Consider the following 21894-nt stretch of genomic DNA (forward strand, 5'->3'; position numbering starts at 1 on the left):
GGTAAAGAGAGGAGCCTGGCGGGTTACAGTCAGTAAGGTCGCAAAGAGTCGGACACAACTGGAGCGACTTAGCACGCACGCCTTGAACGGAGCCTGACACTTAATACCCGGTTACCATTAGCTACTTTTATGATTATTTTAAAAGTTTTTATTAGCTCTTAATACTTTTTCAGTGTCTAGTGAAGAAATAAAGAATTCCAAATCTAATGGATTAATTCTTTTCCCTTCAGCGCCCCATATGCTTGCTGACACAACTAGCTCTTCACCCAGGGTTAATTACCTCTTTGCGCTCGTTTGCACATCTGATACCAGGGGATATGTGGTTCGTGTACTAGGACGGCGTTAGGACCTAAAGTGATGTCTGGGGCGTGGCTGTTGAGACGTGAACAAGGCCTAGTGGAGGCGGGCGCAGGTGAGAAGAGCCGCACCCACTTAGGAGACCGACTTGTATATCAGTGTGGTCTCTCATTCCTGTGCAACCTCAGGCAAGAGACTCCCTGCCTTACGGTTCCGTTTCCCCTTCGGCAGAAAAAAGAAATTTATTATTTCCTGTGCTTCCTCTCTCACAAGGTTGCTGTGACGATCCTGAAGTAGATTGTGGGGAGAACACTCCGTTATTCCAAACCTGGAGCCTTAGAAACCCGAGGGAGAAGGGAAAGTCCGTAACTTGACAAACTCTATCGTCTCAAGCCTGTGAGAGTTATCCTAGAACGTCTCATCTCTATGGTAGATGGGCTCGAATTCCGGGGCCGACTAAGTTACTCTTCCGGGGGGAATTGCTACTGCTTCCGGGGCGGGACGCGGCGAAGGGTTTGCGGTGCCTCAGCCAGCTCCTAGCCGGTGTCTCAGCGCTCCTCGCAGTTATGAGCTTCCTCAGAAGTTTCCCGCCGCCTGGGTCGGCTGAGGGCCTACGGCAGCAGCAACCAGACACCGAGGCTGTGCTGAACGGGAAGGGCCTCGGCACCGGCACCCTGTACATCGCTGAAAGGTAGGGTCTCTGTTTCCGAGGGCTGGCTTCCTGCGCGCCTCGTCTCTGCCGGGCGCGGGCGGTGCGGAGTAGCGTGGGGGAGACTGAGACGTCTGAGGTTGTGGGGCTGGGGAGCGCGTGCCCCGCTTTGCCTAGGAGGTGCCTCTGCTGAGGAGAAGACTCGTGTGTTCCAGTGTCGTCTCCTCGGAGCCTTCTTGTCTCTCTTCGTCGTCAGACGGTGTTCGCCTCATTCATTGCGCTTTCTACCCACCTGTTTACTGGAGGTCTGACGGGGTGCTGCTTTTTGTTGAAGGTCTCATTGTAAGGTTTTGAGTTTCCAGGACCTGAGTGAAGAAGAGTCATCGAAGTGCCTGCCACGTTGATGATCAGGAATGGGAGGTGTTGCCCTGGGTAGGATATGTAGGTTTAGAGCAAATCGTGCAGGATTTTTAAAGCTTGGTTAAGGGGGTATAGGTTTTCTTCTGTAGGTATGAGTGGGGAGAGGAACACCTGCACCCCCACACTGGTAGGGGTTGTATCCAGAGGTACCTAACTCATTTCTGTTCCTAGAAGGAATTGCCCTTTTATTTGGGTACCTGGAGCATTTTTTGCTTTCATAGACTTGTTTTACATGTTGAGATTGTAGAATAGAAGTTCTCATTTCCGCAACATGGTTCCATTCATCTTCAAGCCAACAGTCACGCATTGAATCTTTTCCTGTCCTTCGCTTCTCTCTGTATTCTGTATCAGTTTTGTCTGCAGTCAGAGAAAATTCCCTTCTTTTAAGAAGTCACGTGATTATGTTGGACCCACACAGATAATCCAGGGTAATCTCTCTCTTTTCTTGTGAACTGATTAGTAACCTTAATTACATACACAAAGTCCCTTCTGCCATGCAGCATATTCACAGGTTTGGCACCAGGAGATGTGAGAGTCATAGGGGCCAAAATTCTCCCTGCCACAGCAGGCACAAAAAGATGTAAAGAACCCCTTGCTTTCGAAGGAAATCTAGTCATTGAACAAAGCTTAGGTTTCTGGCCAGTCACAGGTAGGAAATATGGATGAGAGAAGATCAAGTTTGGGGTAAAGTACAGGTAATGAGTTTGGTCTGCAAATGTGGATTAGTTGCACATATGAGCATATTTCTTGGGAGAGTTGTGTTAAAGATGGATAGATTAGATACTTGAGAAGAGAGGGCCAAAGATAGAACCTTGGGGACACATCTACACAAGTTATGTTATAGAAGAAGAAAGTGAAAGTGAAGTCTCTCAGTTGTGCCAGACTCTTTGCGACCCCATGGACAGTAACCTGCACCAAGCTCCTCTGTCCATGGGATTTTCCAGGCAAGAGTACTGGAGTGGGTTGCCGTTTCCTTCTCCAGGGAATCTTCCTGACCCAGGGATCGAACCCAGGTCTTCCTCATTGTAGACAGACACTTTACCGTCTGAGCCACCAGGGAAGAAGAGACTTGAGGAAAAAGAGAGGAGTGGTCAAATAAAATAAAATCTGAAAAGCGCCTGTTGGGTATTGACAAGAAGATCTTCAGAGATCTTGCGAGAGCAATTTCTTTCAAGGAGTAGAAAGTGGAACACAGATATATTCTTAGCCCCTACACAGTCCCCCTTTTCTCCATGGCTTCTCTGTGCATTGTCTCCTGTATAATATAAATCCTATTAGGGGAAGGTCCTATGCTTGTTTTTTCATTTGGATAAATTTCAAAACTAAAGAAAAGTTGCAAGTGTTGTAAATTAATAGCCGTAGCTCCTTCACAGAGATTCATCAGTCGTTAACATTTGGCCACATTTATCTCTCTTTTTTCTGAGCTTTTTGAGTTGCAGACATGTCATCATTTCACCTATAAATACTTGTGTCAAAATCTAAGGATAAGGACATTCTCTTGTATAACCATAGTGAGGAAGTACAAACTCCTTTTAAGCTCTTAACTGTTTAAAAAATTATTTATTTCAACTTTTTACTAACATCTTTTTAAGAAAGTATTTTTATAAAATATACATACAAAAAATATGAATTACAAATAGATGGTTTAAGGAGTTATATTTAAACTAACACCTGCATAGCACCTCAAGGTTAAGAGTAGAATATTACCAGTACCTTGGACACCATTTTTCATCCCTCTTAATTCATTATTAGCCTTACCTCTTTGGTTTCTTGCCCCTTTTTGTTCTTTCCCACCTAGCATTTCCAAATCTTTCGTTTTTTTTTTCAGTCTGCGTTGCGTCTTCCTTGCTTTGTGCATGCTTTCTCTAGTTGTGGTGAGCAGGGCTACTCTTTATTATGGTGTTCAGGCTTCTTGTGGAGCACAGGGCTCTAGGCACATGGGTTTCAGTAGTTGAGCATGTGGGCACCAGTAGTTGAGGCGCATAGGCATGTGAAATCTTCCTGGACCAGGGATCAAATCTGTGTCCCCTGCACTGGCAGGTGGATTCTTATCCTCTTCGCCACCAGGGAAGTCCCTGTACCTTGACAGAGTCAACATCTCAACAAACTGGGAATGCTTCATAGCTGCTGCTGCCGCTGCTGCTAAGTCGCTTCAGTCGTGTCCGACTCTGTGCGATCCCATAGACGGCAGCCCACCAGGCTCCCCCATCCCTGGGATTCTCCAGGCAAGAACACTGGAGTGGGTTGCCATTTCCTTCTCCAATGCAGAAAAGTGAAAGTGAAGTCGCTGAGTCTTTTCTGACTCTTAGCGACCCCATGGACTGCGGCCCACCAGGCTACTCCATCCATGGGATTTTCCAGGCAAGAGTACTGGAGTGGGGTGCCATTGCCTTCTCCGATGCTTCATAGAGGATGTGACAAATGAGGATTGACAGTTAGCCAGGTAAATGAGGTGGGTCTGAGAGGAAACATTCTAATTAGAAGAAACAGGATGCTCAGAGGCAAGGGTGAGAAACAATACTATGTGTGCCAGGATATATATTGTGTGTTCACACACACATACGCACAGTCAAGCAGTTCTCTTATTTTAGGGACCAACGGAGAAAGAGTGGAAACATAGTAAAGCTAGAGAAGGAGCTTCCCTGATGCCTCAGTGGTAAAGAATCCGCCTGCCAGTGCAAAGGACATGGATTCAATCCCTGATCCAGGAAGATCCCACATGCAGCTAAGCTCCTGAGCCACAACTGTTGAGCCTGTGCTCTAGAATCCTGGAGCCACAACTGCTGAAGCCTGTGCACCCTGCAACCGGTGCTCCGCAGCAAGAGAGGCCGTTGCAGTGAGAAACCCACGCACCACAACTAGAGAAAAGCCTGTGCGGCAACAAAGACCCAGCACGACCAAAAATAAATACATAAAGCTGGAGAAGGAGGGAGTCATGTTCTTGAGTTTAGCTTATGGCCTAAAGGCTTTGTGCAAACTACTTTAGTGTTGTAGGTAAAGAGGAACAGGGTCTGATTTGTTTTTAGGTAGTTTTTCAGGTGAAGATTGAGAGATTTAGAACTCCTTTGGACTTATTTTCAAAGCTTAGTTTTCATAGGAATTTGACTTTTTGTCCAAATGAAGAAAGGAACAGAGGCATGAATCATTCAAAATAGATTATTTGAAACAAGTGAAATAAAATATTTAAATTAAAAATAGGTAACTTAAATTTATAAGTAATGCTCTTTTTATGTTTATTCCCAAGTCAATTTTAAACCAGATAATTAAGCCAACCTAAATTCAAGATCTCTCTTATCTTTCTGTCCTGTCTTTTTCCCCAGGCCAGGAATAAAATACACTGTTAATTTGTGCGGAACCATTGGAGGATAGCACAACATTTCCTCTGTATCTTTACTAACTGCCAGATTCTTGTTTTTCCCTTATGTGACTCATGGTTTCTTTGGGACTGGATATATAATTAGGGTTTCCCTGGAGGCTCAGACAGTAAAGACTCTACCTGCAGTAGGGGAGACCTGGATTCGATCCCTGGGTTGGAAAGATCCTCTGGAGGAAGGCATGGCAACCCACTCCCGTGTTCTTGTCTGGAGAAGCCCCATGGACAGAGGAGCCTGGCGTCCACGGGGTTGCAGAGTCAGACACGACTGAGCAACTAAGCACAGCACAGGGTATAGTTAGATAGTTTGGTTTTGAAGGGCTTTTCTTCTAGAATATATGAAAAGAAAATAAGTAAAAAATCAGAACTTAATAATGAGAGTAAATGTTGCTTTTGAGTGAAACTTTCTTCTGTTCTGTTGAGTATATAATCCATGTTCCTATATAAGATTATGAGTGCTCCACGGGAAATGCCCTGGGGAGATAGCATTTGTTCTGCCAGCAGTAAGGAACTACAGAGCAATAATTATGTGCTTTTTAAAGTGAAAGCCATAATTTATAGGCACTGAGTCTGTACTTGTTTTTCAGCTTTTCCATCTCCTAATTGAGTCATTAAAGAAAATTTTGTGGCTCTGGGTATTTCAAATCATTTTGGGTACTGAAATTTGGAATACTCCTTTCTGAATTATGATAATGCCAGGGGATTTCTGAAGTGAGAAAAAAAGGAGTTTATTTGCTTTAAATAATATAGTTTTAATAAGGAACTGGCAGTACTTCTGTGATGCCTGAGCACTATTTCTTCTCCACATTAAGAGGAAAGCAGTGGAGGAAAGGCCCATAGAGCACATGCAGTCTAACTACAATAATAAAATCTACTTCTTTGGACCCAATGGGATGAGTTATTCTAGAGCTTTTATCACTTTAAAAAGCTTCCCAGTTTTTCATTTTCAATAAGCATGTTGAAACCTTTCTCAATGACAGTGCTTTTTTTTTTTTTGCTTTTTTTTTTGTTTTGTTTTAGTGTACAGTTCCTTATGTTTTAGTGTGTTTACAAAGTTGTGCAGTTTTCACCATAATCTAATTCTGCCTTTGCTTTTATAAGTGAGAGTCAAGTGTTACACATTTGTTTTGTGCTATTAGCCATTGATTTCCTTTGGGGGATTGAGGTGTAAAGCTCAGCCTCCCCTTACATTGAGTATGAATGCTCTCAGACTGCTGCAGTGTCATTGTTCCCACACAAGAAGTCCTAGGTTCTACTATTGTGTTTGATTTTGCTTCCTTAGATGTCAGACTGCCACGCTTGTTACAGTTGTATAGAAAATAGAAGATATGGGGTTTTTATTGCATTAACTTCTTTTTAAAGTAAAAGCTTCATTGACCTAATTTACATAGCATGCAATCCATGTATTTAAATATATGTGTGTGTATATGTGTATGTGTGTATAGGACTATCCTAGTGGCTCAGCAATAAAGAATCTGCCTGCAGTGCAGGAGCAGCAGGAGACATGGGTTCAGTTCTTGGGTGGGAAAGATCCCCTGGAGGAGATCATGGCAACCCACTGTACTATTTGCCTGGAGAATTCCATGGACAAAGGAGCCTGACGGGCTACAGTCCATGGGGTCACAAAGAGTCAGACATGACTGAAGTGACTCGGCATGCATACATATAATATATGTAACATACATAAATATCTTATATGTTAATAAATAGGTATATATAACAGAGTTGTGCAGCCATCAACACAGTGTTATTTACTTTTAATTTCTTACTTATTTTTTTGGCCATGCTGCACAGCCTGTGGGATCTTAATTCCCCAACCAAGAATTGAATCTGGGCCCCAAAATTGAAAGCACCAAGTTATAACCACTGGACCGCCAAGGAATTCCCAATTCCTGAATATTAGAATATTAAATCTAATATTCTAGAATATTAGAATATTAGATCTAATATTCTAGAATATTAGAATATTCAGGAATTTTAGAATATTTTCATGTCCCCCAAAGAAACTGACACCTGTTAGCAGTCACTTTGTATTTTCCTCCAGCCCTGTGCAACCAGTATAGTGCATTGGCTTTTATTTTATTAACATTTTTGTGGTTTCTTAAGCATCTTTTTTGCAACTTTTTTCCCTGCTAAATGGTGCAGTTCCAGATGGGTGAAGTATTACCAAAAAAATCAATCAGTCCTTACTCAAAACTCAGAGTACTGATTTTCCTGATACTTTTCCTTTGTTAAAGCAATAAAATATTTGCATTGACCACTTTTGAGGGATAACTAGACATTGCTTATTTGTGGCTTTCTCCTTAAGTTGCAAAATAAATGAAAGGCTTCATAACATCTGCTTTTCAATGTGATGATTATTTTCCAACTTGTATTATTACAGCCATTTCATGTGTATGTTATTTAATGTAGGATTAGTGGAGAAATTAGTGCTTCTTAGGTATTTATTGCATATTTACATGCTAAGCATTGTGGCAATGGTTTTGAAGAATGTTAAAGCTTTGTCAAGTAACTCATGTTCTGTCCGATACATATAAAATTCATTACCACAGAGTTAGGTGCTCAGTTGTATATTACTGAGCCTAAGTGCGATTTAGGAAAAGAAGAGATCATTGCACTCGAATAATTGAAGAGAGGGTTTATGGAAAGACTGGGACTTACCCAGATGAAGAAGATTTGCCAAAGCAAAGAAGATGCCTGAAGACATTCCAAATACAAACAAGCATAAAAAGGCATAGAAACACACATGTGACTTAAGAAAAATAGCATTTCAAATCTGTTTGGATATTTAGATAGGGGAAAGTGAACTATAACAGAACTGTCTTAAAGAAACTAAATTCCTGCTGCGAATTTTCTTCTTTTAGGAAATTTCTAAACAATATGCTTGAATTTATTCACATATATATTAATATATGTCCAAGCTGAACCTTTATAAACATCAAATTAGGACATCAAATTAGGATTTAATTTCTTCAAATAATCCACTTCACACATGTTTTTCAGCCGCCTGTCTTGGTTAGATGGCTCTGGATTAGGATTCTCCCTGGAATACCCCACCATTAGTTTGCATGCAGTATCCAGGGACCTAAACGCCTATCCACGAGAGCATCTGTATGTTATGGTGAATGCCAAATTTGGAGGTATGTATGGTATAATTTAATCTTGAGCTTCCTTTGGTGTAGTATATTTCAAAAAGCAGTCACTGATGATGATAATGTAGTATTCAAGCCATTCACTTATTTTGGATAATACTTTCTTAAGCAAAATTTCAGCACACTAAAATAATTTGCACACTGCCTTTTACTTTCTACATATTAATAGTTGCACTTAAAATTATTTAGCTGTTATGCATTTGCATTTCTTGTTTCTCCTCTTGAGTTTGTTATTCTTTCTCGGTGTAAAGGCATTTACTTTTAGCACCCTTAGAGGCTTGGATCCATATGCTTCCCTTCTAATAGTTTAGGATAGAACCTGTTTTGTTTTGTTATAGAAATAGTTCTTAATGGTGGACACGTTGCCCTCTCCCGACATTTGCCAGTTACATTTTGTCATGGCATTTTTGTCACCACTAGAGGTGGAGAGGAGCGCTACTGACATCTAGTTAGAGGCCAGGGATACTACTAAACGTCCTACAATTCCTAGGACAGGCTCCCACAACAGAGAATTGAATTAACCAGTCCAAATGTCAATATTATTGTCTCAAGATTGAGAAACCCTATGGTACAAGATTGCCAGGTCTTGCAGATGGAGGAAACAACAGAGTCATAAAAATCTAGTACGGTTGATGAAAGAAGAAGTAAGAAAGATTTTTAAGATCCATTTTTTAGGCTCTCCATAATGAATTTCCCTGAGAGCTCAGTTGGTAAAGAATTCGCCTTGAAAAAAAAAAAAAAAAAGAACCTGTCTGCAATGCAGGAGACCCCGGTTTGATTCTTGGGGCAGGAAGGTCCCATGAAGAAGGGATAGGCTACCCACTCCAGTTTTCTTGAGCTTCCCTGTGGCTCACTTGGTAAAGAATGTGCCTGTAATGTGGGAGACCTGGGTTTGATCCCTGGGTTGGGAAGATCCCTTGGAGAAGGGAAAGGCTACCTACTCCAGTATTCTGGCCTAGAGAATTCCATGGATTGTATAGTCCATGGGGTCACAAACAGTTGGACATGCCTGAGCCACTTTCACAATGAGTTTCAAGAATTCTAAGTGAGAAACAAGTTAGGCAGGAAATAAAAACTTATGCTTGATTTTTTAAGTATAACTAAAGTTTTTATAGTATATTAGTTTAATATGTTCATCCTTTGTGAGAATGAATAACTTTGGAGTTGAAAGACTGTTGTTACATTTTAGTAAACTTTTGATTTGAAGATAGTGCTTTGCTTTTCTTTGAAATAGCATGTAAGAAATAATGCCATGAATTTTCCTGTTGAGCTATTGCTCTTCCAATTTGGGATTTAGTATGGTTTCAGATATAACATGAGCATTTATATTGTGTGACACTACTTATTTAATTTTAAGACTTTTGGCACACCCTGCCTCATTAAGTGATAGACTGATTTAGCGATTTGAAAATATTTTTGGTGTGAGATTTAAAACTCTTGCCATTGGGAAGCATCTAAAGGTAGATAAAAATCTAGTGGAATTTGAAAGAGGGTAAGGAAATGTAAAAAGCTGTTGACCTTGTGTTGTAGTGAGACTTCCAGATGAGGTGGCCTTGGACACAAAGTTCACTTTCCATCTAAGTATCTTCAACTATGATTTTATAACCAAGAGTTTATATGCCATGTTTAGTTGAAAGCTTTCATTCATTCACTGATATATAGACATGAAATTTTATTTATTTCTATTTATTCTTATTATTTATTTATTTATTTGGCCATGCTACAAGGCTCGTAGGATCTTAGTTGCTTGGCCAGGGATGGAATGCAAGGCCCTGGCAGTGATGAGAGCCCAAGTCCTAACCACTTGACTGCCAGCGAATCCACACTCCCTGCGCCACCACCCTCCCCCCCCCCCGCCCTTTTTTTTGCCATTCATTCATAGATGTGAAATTTTAGAGATACTCTTGTTGCTGCTGCTAAGTCACTTCAGTCGTGTCCGACTCTGTATGACCCCATAGACGGCAGCCCACCAGGCTCCCCCATCCCTGGGATTCTCCAGGCAAGAACACTGGAGTGGGTTGCCATTTCCTTCTCCAATGCATGAAAAGTGAAAGTGAAGTCGCTTAGTCGTGTCTGACTCTTAGTGACCCCATGGACTGCAGCCCACCAGGCTCCTCCATCCATGGGATTTTCCAGGCAAGAGTACTGGAGTGGGGTGCCATTGCCTTCTCTTGTTAGTCAGTTTTAAATTTTGGTGTGACATGCTCATAAATAGTGTAGAGCATTGGCATTGGGCAAAGGTGTATGTCAGAAAATAAAGTTAGAGAAGTAGGGTTTGAATAAAGCTAGCTAAAAGGGAAAGCACACTGAACCAGGACTTGGTAGGCAAGTCATTTTCATCTCTCTGAGCCTCCATTTTATCCAAAATAATTAGGGCATTGTAGTAATTTTTGGTTTTTAAACCTGGCTGCACATTAGAAACACCTTGGAAACTTGTTAAAAATACAATTTGGGGAGTCCCAAACTAGGTAATAAGGATTCGGCAGGTTTGGGGTGGGTATTTTAAACATTTATTCTATATGATTATCTTCTTGAGATAGATGGAATTAAAACTCTTACTAAAATAAGTAAAACTTTTCTATCTTACTAGGGAGTAGTTTTTTCCATCACCTGTATTTTAATACTTCTCCATTTCTGTTTATCTGGAACTGCACTTTTACAAGTTACACAGATGTGGATCCTGTTTTTCCAGCCTTTGGTCCTCTTGTCCTGATTCTTCAAGCCCCATATATTTATTTATTTATTTTTTCTGTTTGGCTTACCTCCATTAACCACTAAAGTAGACCATCAGCTTATTGTTGAGAACATTAGATTATTTTTTAAATGACTAAAAAAAATACATTCCCATTTCTAAAATTTTAGAAACGTTTAAGGAGACAAGAGTTTGGTAGTCACTACTATGATCTAGTATGAGATGATTAATGTTTGTCATAGTGGTGTTTTTTTCCTAATTGTAAAAATGCTATATTTCTCTTTATTGCTTTAAGATACATACCTGTAGAAGAAAGGTTTGAAAAAAGGTGTTAATAGTGGTTATTTCTAGGGAGAGGACTAGAGGGGTAGGGACTTTTTACTTTGAATCCATCTTGACTCTTTCCATTATTTTTGTACCATTATTTGAATTTATGGTTTGAAAAGTGACGTCCATTCAGTTATGGAACAGTAGTTATAGTATGATATCATTTTTTTAAATGCGTTGAAAAAGTTTGGTAGTACCATAATGTATTCAAGTACTAAGAATTTTTTAGAACTGTCCAATATTTTTGTATTTTACTATTTTACAGAAGACACATCTCTTTTATGTAACAATTTAATAACATTAGAAACAGGACAGAAAAGTTCTATTATATATATTACTTAAAGCTGCTAATAGTGGCCATTTAAAATTTTGTGTTTTTTGCTTATCTGTATTTTTTCATTATTCAGTGAACTTGTGTGACTTATAAAAATTAAAAGTTAAAAAATAATATAGTGGGTACCCCTTATTAAAAAGCTCTTAACATATTGTCAGCTTGCTTTCCAGAAAGTATATACTTTGAATGCCTTTCTACTTTATCTCCATCTATATGGAGAATTAACATTTTTTCAAAATGGCAGCTGTAATATGCTAAACAAAAGTTGTATTTTTAAGATGATTTTTTTAACATGTTTTGGTGGTTTTGGGGTCTGTTTGTTTTATTCACCTTTTTTAAAAAACATTATGAAATAATTCATATGTTGAAAAGTTCAGAATAATTTTTTTAAAAAGTTTTTCATTATATAATATCCAGTGTAAATTCTAACATTTTTTCATAATTAGTCTAAAAAAAATAAAATTATATTAATACTATGGAAATTTGTTTTTATACCCCTCCCCATTTCATTCCTAATTCTGTCTCCAGAGTTTTTCTTAAAGATGATGTGTGTCCTTCCTGTCTATGCTTTTAGATTTTTACGGAGTGTGTATATATATATACACACCCTTAAGCAATATAATGGTTCTCTTTTGTGTTTAAAACTTGTAAATGTAAATGGTATTATATATATTCTCCAGTGAGCTCTTTTACTCAATTATGTTTTAAAATTCCTTCATTTTGATCCATATAAATCACATTTATTCATTTTCAGATGTTATCTACTGAACATAATATGATCAAGTTACAATACATCTATTTTCCTTTTTTAAATTAACATTTCTTATATTTTCTGTAGTACATAAAGTACTTCAGGAAACATTCATGTACTTAGATTAAGAATTGCTGGGTAATAGGATATGTACATCTGGAGTGATTTTAGCAGTTTCCACTTTGACCAACAGGATGTGCTAGTTCTCTTTATTGAACATTTGTAGCTTTTTCTTGCCAACAGACTTTATTTATTAATTTATCTTTGGAGTCAGTTAATTTTTATGGGCCTTAGTTTTCTTATCTGTAAATTGTTGGTGATAAATCACAGTGGTTTACAGACTGCTGCTGAACTCATTGTTTCATGGTGAAATAAACAGACATGACAGTGAAACTCTAATTGTTAGAGGTCTGACTCTCTGGGTTTCCTCACCCCCTACCATGATGTTGGGGCTTGGTATCCCTAGAACTTCAAGTACAGTGTGACTAGACCAGAGAGACTATCCAGAGTCTTTTTTTAGCTCTAAAATAATGTTTTATAATTGGGAGTAAAAAAAATGCAATATTTAGATGTATCAATAAACATCCTTTAAGAAATACTTTTAAGATTCTATTTTTAAACATAAATATAGTTAAAAAGCTGTTTTTTAATACCCTTTCTTTTCTTTTTTTATACCCTTTCTAGAAGAATCAAAAGAATCGGTTGCTGATGAAGAAGAGGAAGATAGTGATGATGACATTGAACCTATTTCTGAATTTAGATTTGTGCCCAGTGATAAATCAGCATGTGAGTATTCTGTAGAACATGTGGTTTTTTTCCCTTTAAGTACCAAACATTCTTTCTTCCCCTGCCCCTGTCTCTGTCTCTCACACACACACACACACACACACACACACACACACGCATGCACACCTTCATCCTCATTTGTTGTTATTGTTTATTGTTTTAGTCGCTAAGTTATATCTGACTCTTTTGCGACCCCATGGACTGTAGCCTACCAGGCTTATCTGTCCATGGGGTTTCCCAGGCAAGAATACTGGAGTGGGTTGCCATTTCCTTCTCCAGAGGATCTTGCCAATCTGGGGATCAAACCCATGTCTCCTGCACTGGCAGACGGATTCTTTGCCACTGAGCCACCAGGGAAGCCCTCACTCTCATTCAGTTCAGTTCAATCGCTCAGTTGTGTCCGACTCTTTGCGACCCCATGAATTGCAGCACGCCAGGCCTCCCTGTCCATCACCAACTCCTGGAGTTCACTCAAACTCACGTACATCGAGTCGGTGATGCCATCCAGCCATCTCATCCTCTGTCGTCCCCTTTTCCTCCTGCCCCCAATCCCTCCCAGCATCAGAGTCTTTTCCAGTGAGTCAGCTCTTCACGTGTGGTGGCCGAAGTACTGGAGCTTCAGCTTTAGCATCATTCCCTCCAAAGAACACCCAGGGCTGTCTCCTTCAGAATGGACTGGTTGGATCTCCTTGCAGTCCAAGGGACTCTCAAGAGTCTTCTCCAACACCACAGTTCAAAAGCATCAATTCTTCAGCCCTCAGCTTTCTTCACAGTCCAACTCTCACATCCATACATGACCACTGGAAAAACCATAGCCTTGACTAGACGGACCTTTGTTGGCAAAGTAATGTCTTTGCTATTCAAGCCCTCACTCTCATTACCTCTGTTCTATTGCTTTTTCTTCATTTTAGCATCTGTAATACCATTGAGGACCAGATACCTATTAATACAAAGATTGTCAATGAAGTGAGTGTAGTAGATAACATGTTCCTGGTGTGTTTTGTGAATGGAGGAACCTGTTATTTATGGACTTGGTCCTGTTGACTGTGAATCTCACTGAATAGAGGACAGTGGGCTCGTGGCAATTCCGAAGTGGATGATGCCAGGACAACTGGAAAGAGCGCTGCCTTGAGGGGCTTCACCCTGATGCCAGTAGTCTGACCAGGACTCTGATGCTTTTTCTTGGAAAATCCAACAAGGCATGAGGAGATCTCAGTAATATTTCAAAAAGACCTCTTATTATTAATATTTTGTGGCTTGTCTATTGCCATCAAGATTGATTTTCCTTGAAATTTGGCATATTTTGTAAATACTGTGACCCTAGTATACCTCTTAGAGCAGGAAATGGCAACCCACTCCAGTATTCTTGCCTGGAGAATCCCATGGACAGAGGAGTCTGGCAGGCTACAGTCCTTGGAGTCACAAGAGTCGGACACAACTTAGCGACTAAATCACCACCAATATACCTCTTGTCTACTCATTAAATTTATTTGCCCTGATGGTTGTCTTATTAGATTTTTATTGTACATTAATCAGAAAAAAATTAATGAGAAATTTTTAATTTACTTGTTCAGTGGAGGCAATGTTCACTGCAATGTGTGAATGCCAGGCTTTGCATCCAGATCCTGAGGATGAAGATTCAGATGATTACGATGGAGACGAATATGATGTGGAAGCCCATGGTTAGTGAAGTGGATTTTTTTTAAAGTGTTTGTGTATGTATTTAAAACATTTATGTATGTGTGTTTCATTTTAAACATGTATTTGTATAGGGTATGGGGTTATAATTCTTTTATATCTCTTAATTATTCATGTAGCTTGGTTTTTAATAAAAGTTAGTGGCACAATTCATGTCTCAGCCAAGTTAGAAAATGTTAACAGGCATCCCAAGCTTGAGGGCAAAACATAGAGATACGTTTTCTTCCCCCCTTTCGGGGGGGAAGAAAACAGAAGTAAATAGAAGAAAAGACTGTGATAAGATAATGGGTAGTTGGGAGAATCTTTTAAAGTTGAAGTTGCTCCCAGAAAACAAGCCTCTCTCCACTGCTTGGAACCTGTATCATCTACATCTTTAACGTATTCCATCAACCACCTCATTGCTAAGGTGATGTCTTTTCCCCAGAACCATACTTCATTTATCTAAGATTATCTCCCTTTACCTCCTCAGAGCAAAATACAGTCACTAGCTTGGTGTAGAGTCTTGTTACTTGAGGTGTCTGCTGTTTTCTTCTCTTTTCTCATGGATACCAGTTTGGCTCGCTAAAGCTGTTGCCTCCTTATGTACCACCTCCTGGCTTGAGACAGACTCATTTCTGGGATTCTCCTTTATATACATCTAAATACATTCTCATCTTTGCTGAAGTTTCAGGGTAATTTAATTTTTAAATCCTGTTTGTATTTTCCAGAATTTCTGGTTTTTTAAAAGCAGGATGCATTTTAATCAGCAAAAAACAGTCATGTAAAATTCCCACCTTGGGATAAAACTCTGTAATCTTAGGAACACCCTCTTTTCCTCCTAGTCCCTGGACATTTGATTCTTTGGGAATTGCTATATACTTGCTTGTTATCTCTTAGAATCCCTTCTCATCTTAGAGAGTAGAGACATTTTCTGTGTATATTTGTCTTCAATAGATGGCTGATGTGTGTGTGTTGAATAAATGTTGAGTGTTTTCCTTGAAGCCTTTTTTCACTGTACCTTATCTTCAGTAGATAGATGCATTATTGATTGTCTTTTTTTCCCCCTAATTGTTCTATAATGGCCTAAAAGCTTTTAATTTATTTAGAACAAGGGCAGGGGGACATCCCTACATTTTATACCTATGAAGAAGGATTATCCCATTTAACAGCAGAAGGCCAAGCCACACTGGAGAGATTGGAAGGAATGCTTTCTCAGTCTGTGAGCAGCCAGTATAACATGGCTGGAGTCCGGACAGAAGATTCAGTAAGAGATTATGAAGGTGAGTACTCGGAATTCGTGATGGTATAGGAAGCAAATGTAGAATTACGTAGAATGGGAACTATATGTAAGTGTTTTTAAACTTTTTTCCCTAACTTAACAAAAATCTGTAAGTTTTGTATTCTTTTGACTCCGCCTTTATCATTTGTTCCCTGCCAGTCTAATACTGACTGCTATGGATTTTTCCTTTAAATGACTTTTCAGATCTCCTTGCTATAACTACTGCTATGCTCCAAACATAGGTCTTTTTTCCCTCACACTGGATTTGTAGTAGGAAATTTTTTGCCTCAAATCAGTCTTCCCTCTACCTCACTGCGCCTTATTAATCTTCTGAGAACACTCAGTGTCATTGATATTCACCATATAAATTCTTTGGACTCTGGAGAGACACCTCTGTCTTTGCGCCACTTGTCTCCAATCTTGTTCCTACTACCCTCAAGAAAACATTTAGGTAGTGTTCCTATGTGTCAGATCCTGATGGAAGCACGTTATGTGTATTTACTCATTTAATCCTTCCAAGAACCTTCTGGTAGATGTTGTTTAGCGGCTTCAGTCATGTCTGACTCTTTGCAACCCCATGGACTGTAGCCCGCTGGGCTCCTCAGTCCATGGGATTTCCCAGGCAAGAATACTGGAGTGGGTTGCCATTTCCTTCTCCACAGTAGATGCTGTTATGATCCCCATTTTATAGATGAAGAAACTAAGGCACAGAAAGGTCACATACCTAGCTTGCAGTCAAATAGCTAATAAGTGGTAAGGGGATTAAATAAGCTAATGTGTAAAAACAATCTGCCAGATACCGTTATGAGCATTTCTTGCATCCTCCATGTATTCAGTTCAGTATTTTGTGTTGCTACAGAATCTTAACACTTAATTTTTAGTGATGCAGAATGTTCTTAAAGAGGATTGCCATAGTTTTTCTTTTATTGATATTTAAGTTTCTCATAATGTTGTGATCATTATCTCCATGTACATAGCGTTCTGACCTGAGGGTCCTGAAGTTCTGGGGTATTTAATTTGGAATTAGGCTGTGGGTCACGTTACTGTTCGTTGTGTCTGCTCTCCATTTTAAGCTCTACATGGTGAGCCTCTAACATAGGCTTTAGGGTTAGGTGACTCAGGTGATCTCTAGTGCTATACCGAAATCTTAGCTGAAAGAATTCAAGATACTCCTTTTTTTTTTTTTATTATAGTGATTAGCTGAAGAGTACCCTTGGACATTAAAAAACCTTTCATCACTGAAGGCTTTTTGTTGTTTTTAATTATAGAACTTTTTATTTAATGCTTTATAGCAACTGACTTTAAGGTCACGAACACTTGTTGGTAAAGTGAGATAATTGGACTTGTATTCCTAAGCCTCACTGGCATATTGAGTTGCCTATACATAAAATTCAGCTTAAACCATTCTCTCTCTTCTTAAGTTCTGGGTACCCACATCACTTTTTTTTCCACTTATTTAATTTGACCTGTGCAATTTCTTTTTTTAAATTTATTTTTAAAATAATATATTAACAGTATGCAACATGATGTTCTGATAAATCCATAGTGAAATTTCAACTGGTGGCATTTCAGTACTTCCTGTGTTTGTTTATGTAAGAGATGTTTGTTGAGCTACTGTGGCAGGTAGAGAGAATACAGGAGTGCCTAAGGAAGATGCAGTTAATATCTATCAATGGCATTCTAGTGGAGAGAAAAAGAAATTAACTAGTTAGGTAGTTACAGTACATTGTGATACAACATTGAGATAAAGGGGAAGCTTGAAGAACTATGGAATCAGAGGCTGGACAGTCAGAGAGAGATTCAAACTTCATGGAGTAAGTGACATTTAAGCCACAGTCTGAAGATAAATAAAAATGAACCAAGTAAAGAGGGATTACATACAGTTTGGGGAGAGAGGCAGGTCAGGGGGTCAGTCATGTGTAAAGTGAAGGATCAAGAGACCATTCAGCTTTGGGGAACTGAAAGTTCATTATATCTGGAATTCTTGAGTGTGATGGGTAGCTATTATGGCAACAGATAAAGGTGGAATAGTGAACTGGACTGTATAGTAACGGAACTTGAAAGCTGTGTTAAAGAATTTCAACCTGTGTTTAAGTCAGTGGGAAGCCATTGAAGAATTTTAGTTTGATTAGTGTTTTAGAATATGACTCTGGCTTTGATACAAAAAATTAATTGCAAAGGGAGATACTAGAGGAGATACTAGATACTTAAGAAGCTTATGATTTAAATTAGATGAGAGATAGTGGCCTAATTAGGGAGTGGCAGTAGTGTCAAAAGACTGAACAAATTTGAGAGGTATTTAAGAGATAGAAGCAACAGAAGTTAGAGATATGGTAGGGGTTTCTGGGTTGAGCAAGTAAGAAGTATCCTTTTGGAAAGGGATGTATTTTCTATGTGGAAAGGTGAGTTAATTTTATATAAGTGTTTTATTTGTATGTCCTGCTGAATGTCTGGGTGGTGGGGTGCCAATGGGCTGTGGGCAGAAGCCAGTTTGTGGTGGGCTAAAGAGTTGAGCGTGAGTGGGAGGTGAAGAAGTGGCAAAAGCAGCTTTAGACAGCTCTTTCCAGGGGGCTTTTTTTTGGTTGTTGGTTCTCCCCCATCTTTTTTTTTTTTTCAATGAGATTAAAAAAACAGAGATAAGTAAGAATCTCACTTTACTTATTTATTTCAGTCTTTTCTACTGAATTATGTTGCAAGCTTAGATAGTACTTCATGCTTTAAAAAAAGAAGTCATACGGTGAAACATCTAACACAGTTCTGTGAAGAGTGAAAAATGGATGCTTGCTGCATTTGAAAGTCCCTGCTTGGAGTTCTTTCAGTTCTGAGACTGAGAGTTGCAAAGTGAAAGTTAAATATACATACTAATTTTAACTTGGCCTAAATCCACAGGTGGCATTTTTCTTAGTCTGTTCCTTGGTAGTTTCAATTGTCAAGACTAATACAATTATGTAAAGTTTAAAAATAAAATAAAATTAAAAAAAAAAAAAGAAATAGCAACTCTTACCAGCAGAGGGCGCTAGCTTCCTTCTGGTTGAAATCTAAGCTGACTCTTAACTATCGGAAGTGCTTAGTAGACTGTTGCTCAGTGGTTAATTTTTTCTTCAGATGGGATGGAGGTAGATACTACACCAACAGTTGCTGGACAGTTTGAGGATGCAGATGTTGATCACTGAAAATGATGGATGCTGCTTTAGGGTGAGTATTTTCTCCCTTGTCACTGAACATGAAAGTCATGTGAAACAATTGATTTTTATTTTCAGATTTGAGGAGAACTCTAACAAATTAGCAGTTGTGGGAAAATGTTTTTTAATCCATTTATGAAATTACTTGAAACTATGTAGTTTTTGCCGCTAAGAAATCAAGATCTGCCAGCATGGTAATGTTCAGGTTAACATTTACTGAGCACTTACTAGCTGCCAAGCACTGTGCTAGCCGTTGAGAGTACATGGAAGGATAAGACGCTGATTTTCAGTGAATCAAGAGAAGGACATTACCCTTTGTTCAAAAGCAGAGATCTCCCTGGTTGACTCATGTGGGAGCAGCAGAACTTGAGGTCATGTCCCGCTCTGCTCTTGAGTCAACTTTTCCTTCCCACTTAGGATATTTGAAACCTTAGCATTTCATCAAAAACACAAAACAGAGATTTGCTACAATAATTCACAAAGCAGATTATTGCCTTTGTGAATATAACATCTTAACCATGAATTGTGATAATGGATCTCAGCTTTCCTCTCAGCTGCTGCCAGTGGAACTATTAGAAAATAACCTTAAAAGTTCTGTGATTTATGTCTCTTTACTTATACAACATTTACTTCTGTCATTGGTAGCCATCATCTAAAATCAGCAGTGTCTCCTCTACAGTTTGCTTAAAGTATGTGTTAACATTGTTGGAGCTCTGCTAATGTTAATTTTCAGATTTTACAGTTCTGGATATCAATATTTCACTGTTGAAATAATACTTTATGGGGAATCTTTCAGTACTGATATGTCTTCTTCCCTTATTGATGAGATTCTTTATTTATCACATTCTTCATAGTATATGGATTTTTTTTAGTAATTTTTATTAAAACTGGAAAACAGATTTTTTGATCTGGATTTAACATATTTCTTCTTGAAAAGGGACTATTCAAAGAATACCAACTATTCTATTAATAAGATGGAGAAACGTATTTGGTATGTCACTAATGGTTACACAAATGGAATGTTGGAGCATTTTTCTGGTGAGAATTCTTAGGATTCTTTGAAGTACAATTTTTATGATGAAATAACTGTAAAATAGCCACAACTTTCTAATGAACTGATAATTTGTTTATGTTCATTTTGTGCTATAGCTGGAGCAAAGAGATTTTTATTCATAAAGTTTATGAATAAAAAAGTTCTTCATCTGGATAATGAATTATCCAGCATTAACCTTAATTAATTAATCTTAATTCCAAACAATGTCTGTAAATTTTTAATCATTTAAAATTACATTTGGCTTTGAGGAGAGAACAAGAAATAATTGGAGTATGTAGGTAGGTATTAGAAATTTCAAGATAATGAAGCTAGGACCTCTCGATGGACAAGATAGAGTGCGGGGGCAGGCACATGAGTGGTGGAATCACAGCTCCACCACATTACCAGCTCTGTGCCTTCAGACAAGGAGTGTAACTTCTACAATTCTCAGTTTCCCCTTCTGAAAAATGAAGATGATAGTAACTGCCTGGCAGGATTATTGCAAAGATTGAAATATAATATATGTAAGTCCTCTGGCAGTCTTGACTAGGCATTTAATAAATAATAGCTATTAGTATAAACACTGTAAACCTTTTGTTTTTCAGATTCTGCTCATAACTGTAGGAGAGAACTTGGTGCCTCTTCCACTGTGGAGTGGGTGTTGATGAAAGTCTTTTTCTTTCTCCAAAACTTACCTGAACCAGTTCTTTCTTGAGACAGAGTATACTGAGACAAGAAGCTGTCACCAGCACAAGAAACTATGACCTTTATTAACAAAGGTGAATTAACTTAACCAGAAGGGTATTTGTAGTTTATGATTTACCCCAAACCGTTGTGTCTAGGTGTACCCTCTGAGTAGGCCTGTGATTCCCACCTTCACTATATGCATCCTCAAAACCTAGCAGGACTACGTGGTGGAAATGCGCTGGCGTTTGAAGGTGTAGGTAGACTGCGTGGGAAAGAGAGGCTGAATCTAAGCTATACGCCTTAGGGCCTAAGGATACCCTTAACTCCTTAAAAAAGAAAAACAGAGGTCTCGGAGAAATCCTAATCTCTGCACTTTCCACAGGGATAAAGGTCTTTTTACTAACTGGGGACCCAGGTCAGTTAACTCTAGGGAGCCTCTTCAGAAACAGCCCAGCCACACGTATTACCACTAACACAAGTGCTCCTGCCTAGCCTTTGCTCCTTTCACCATGTTTCATCAGTCTGTTCTGTTATAACCGCTTAGGTTGTATCCTTTCATTGCCAGCCTCTCAGGTCAGTTTCTGTAAAAGAACAAGCGGAATTGGGATGAAGTTCTCAAAGTATTTCAGAAAATTGTTTTGTCTTTGTGATAGCTTAACAAATAAATTTAGGTTTTCTATATTATTGTGCTCTCATTCTTGACTAAAACTATTAAAGAGAAACAGCTTGTAAAAATTAGTGTTTTGACAAAAAACGAGATTCTTGTTGGTCTTTGACTTTTGCTGAGAACATGAACATGGAGTGAGTAAGAGATGTATAGGGCTTCTGAGGGACAGGGCAAGGTTATAACACTGCAGAGGGACTTCTGCTGCTTCCATCTGAACCAGGAGTGATTTCTTATAACATACTTTTCAACTCTCAGTTTTCAGAGATACCTATCAGGCTGATTTATAATTACAGGTTTATACCTGGACTTTATGACCAAAAAAATAGGTTAGAAAAGCTCTTCACAATTACCTGACTAATTAGTGACTAATTTGTCACCACTAAACCCAGTGTTCTTTTCAGCACTTTTACTTGGTTTCCCTCATCTTGCTTGGTGGACTGGAAAAACTAATATTCTTTCTTCTGAGCAGACTCTCATAAATACTGAATTTGTTAAAACAAGCAAGTAAAAAGGCCACTTTTTACAGAGACTTTGTATTGTCCTGGGTTCTTCACATGCACTATGTGTATAATATTCTTAATCACCTTA

At 38.8% G+C, this 21894-nt stretch overlaps 1 protein-coding gene across 2 annotated transcripts; it reads left to right on the forward strand.

Moving 5' to 3' along the window:
* Positions 1–774: 774 nt before the first annotated feature.
* Positions 775–21320, forward strand: CLNS1A (chloride nucleotide-sensitive channel 1A). 2 transcript variants are annotated; one of them, XM_019955189.2, is made up of 7 exons: positions 775–988; positions 7743–7879; positions 12680–12781; positions 14356–14463; positions 15565–15738; positions 18843–18932; positions 20558–21320. In XM_019955189.2, exons 1-6 carry the CDS (start codon positions 864–866, stop codon positions 18908–18910), a joined length of 714 nt encoding a protein of 237 aa, XP_019810748.2. In that variant the 5' UTR covers positions 775–863; the 3' UTR covers positions 18911–18932; positions 20558–21320. The 2 variants fall into 2 exon arrangements, with proteins under 2 accessions (XP_019810748.2, XP_070638839.1); XM_070782738.1 differs by having other exon boundaries at positions 15628–15738.
* The last annotated feature ends 574 nt before the right edge of the window (positions 21321–21894 follow it).

This window comes from Bos indicus, chromosome 29, assembly GCF_029378745.1.
Source record: "Bos indicus isolate NIAB-ARS_2022 breed Sahiwal x Tharparkar chromosome 29, NIAB-ARS_B.indTharparkar_mat_pri_1.0, whole genome shotgun sequence".
NCBI classification, from domain to species: Eukaryota; Metazoa; Chordata; class Mammalia; order Artiodactyla; family Bovidae; genus Bos; species Bos indicus.

Bases quoted from the DNA above. Each gene is read 5' to 3' on its own strand.
- CLNS1A (XM_019955189.2), top strand. From the start codon at position 864: ATGAGCTTCCTCAGAAGTTTCCCGCCGCCTGGGTCGGCTGAGGGCCTA. The intron at 14,464-15,564 runs GTTAGTGAAGTG...TAATTTATTTAG, and splicing joins ATATGATGTGGAAGCCCATG to AACAAGGGCAGGGGGACATC. The intron at 15,739-18,842 runs GTGAGTACTCGG...TTTTTTCTTCAG, and splicing joins TTCAGTAAGAGATTATGAAG to ATGGGATGGAGGTAGATACT.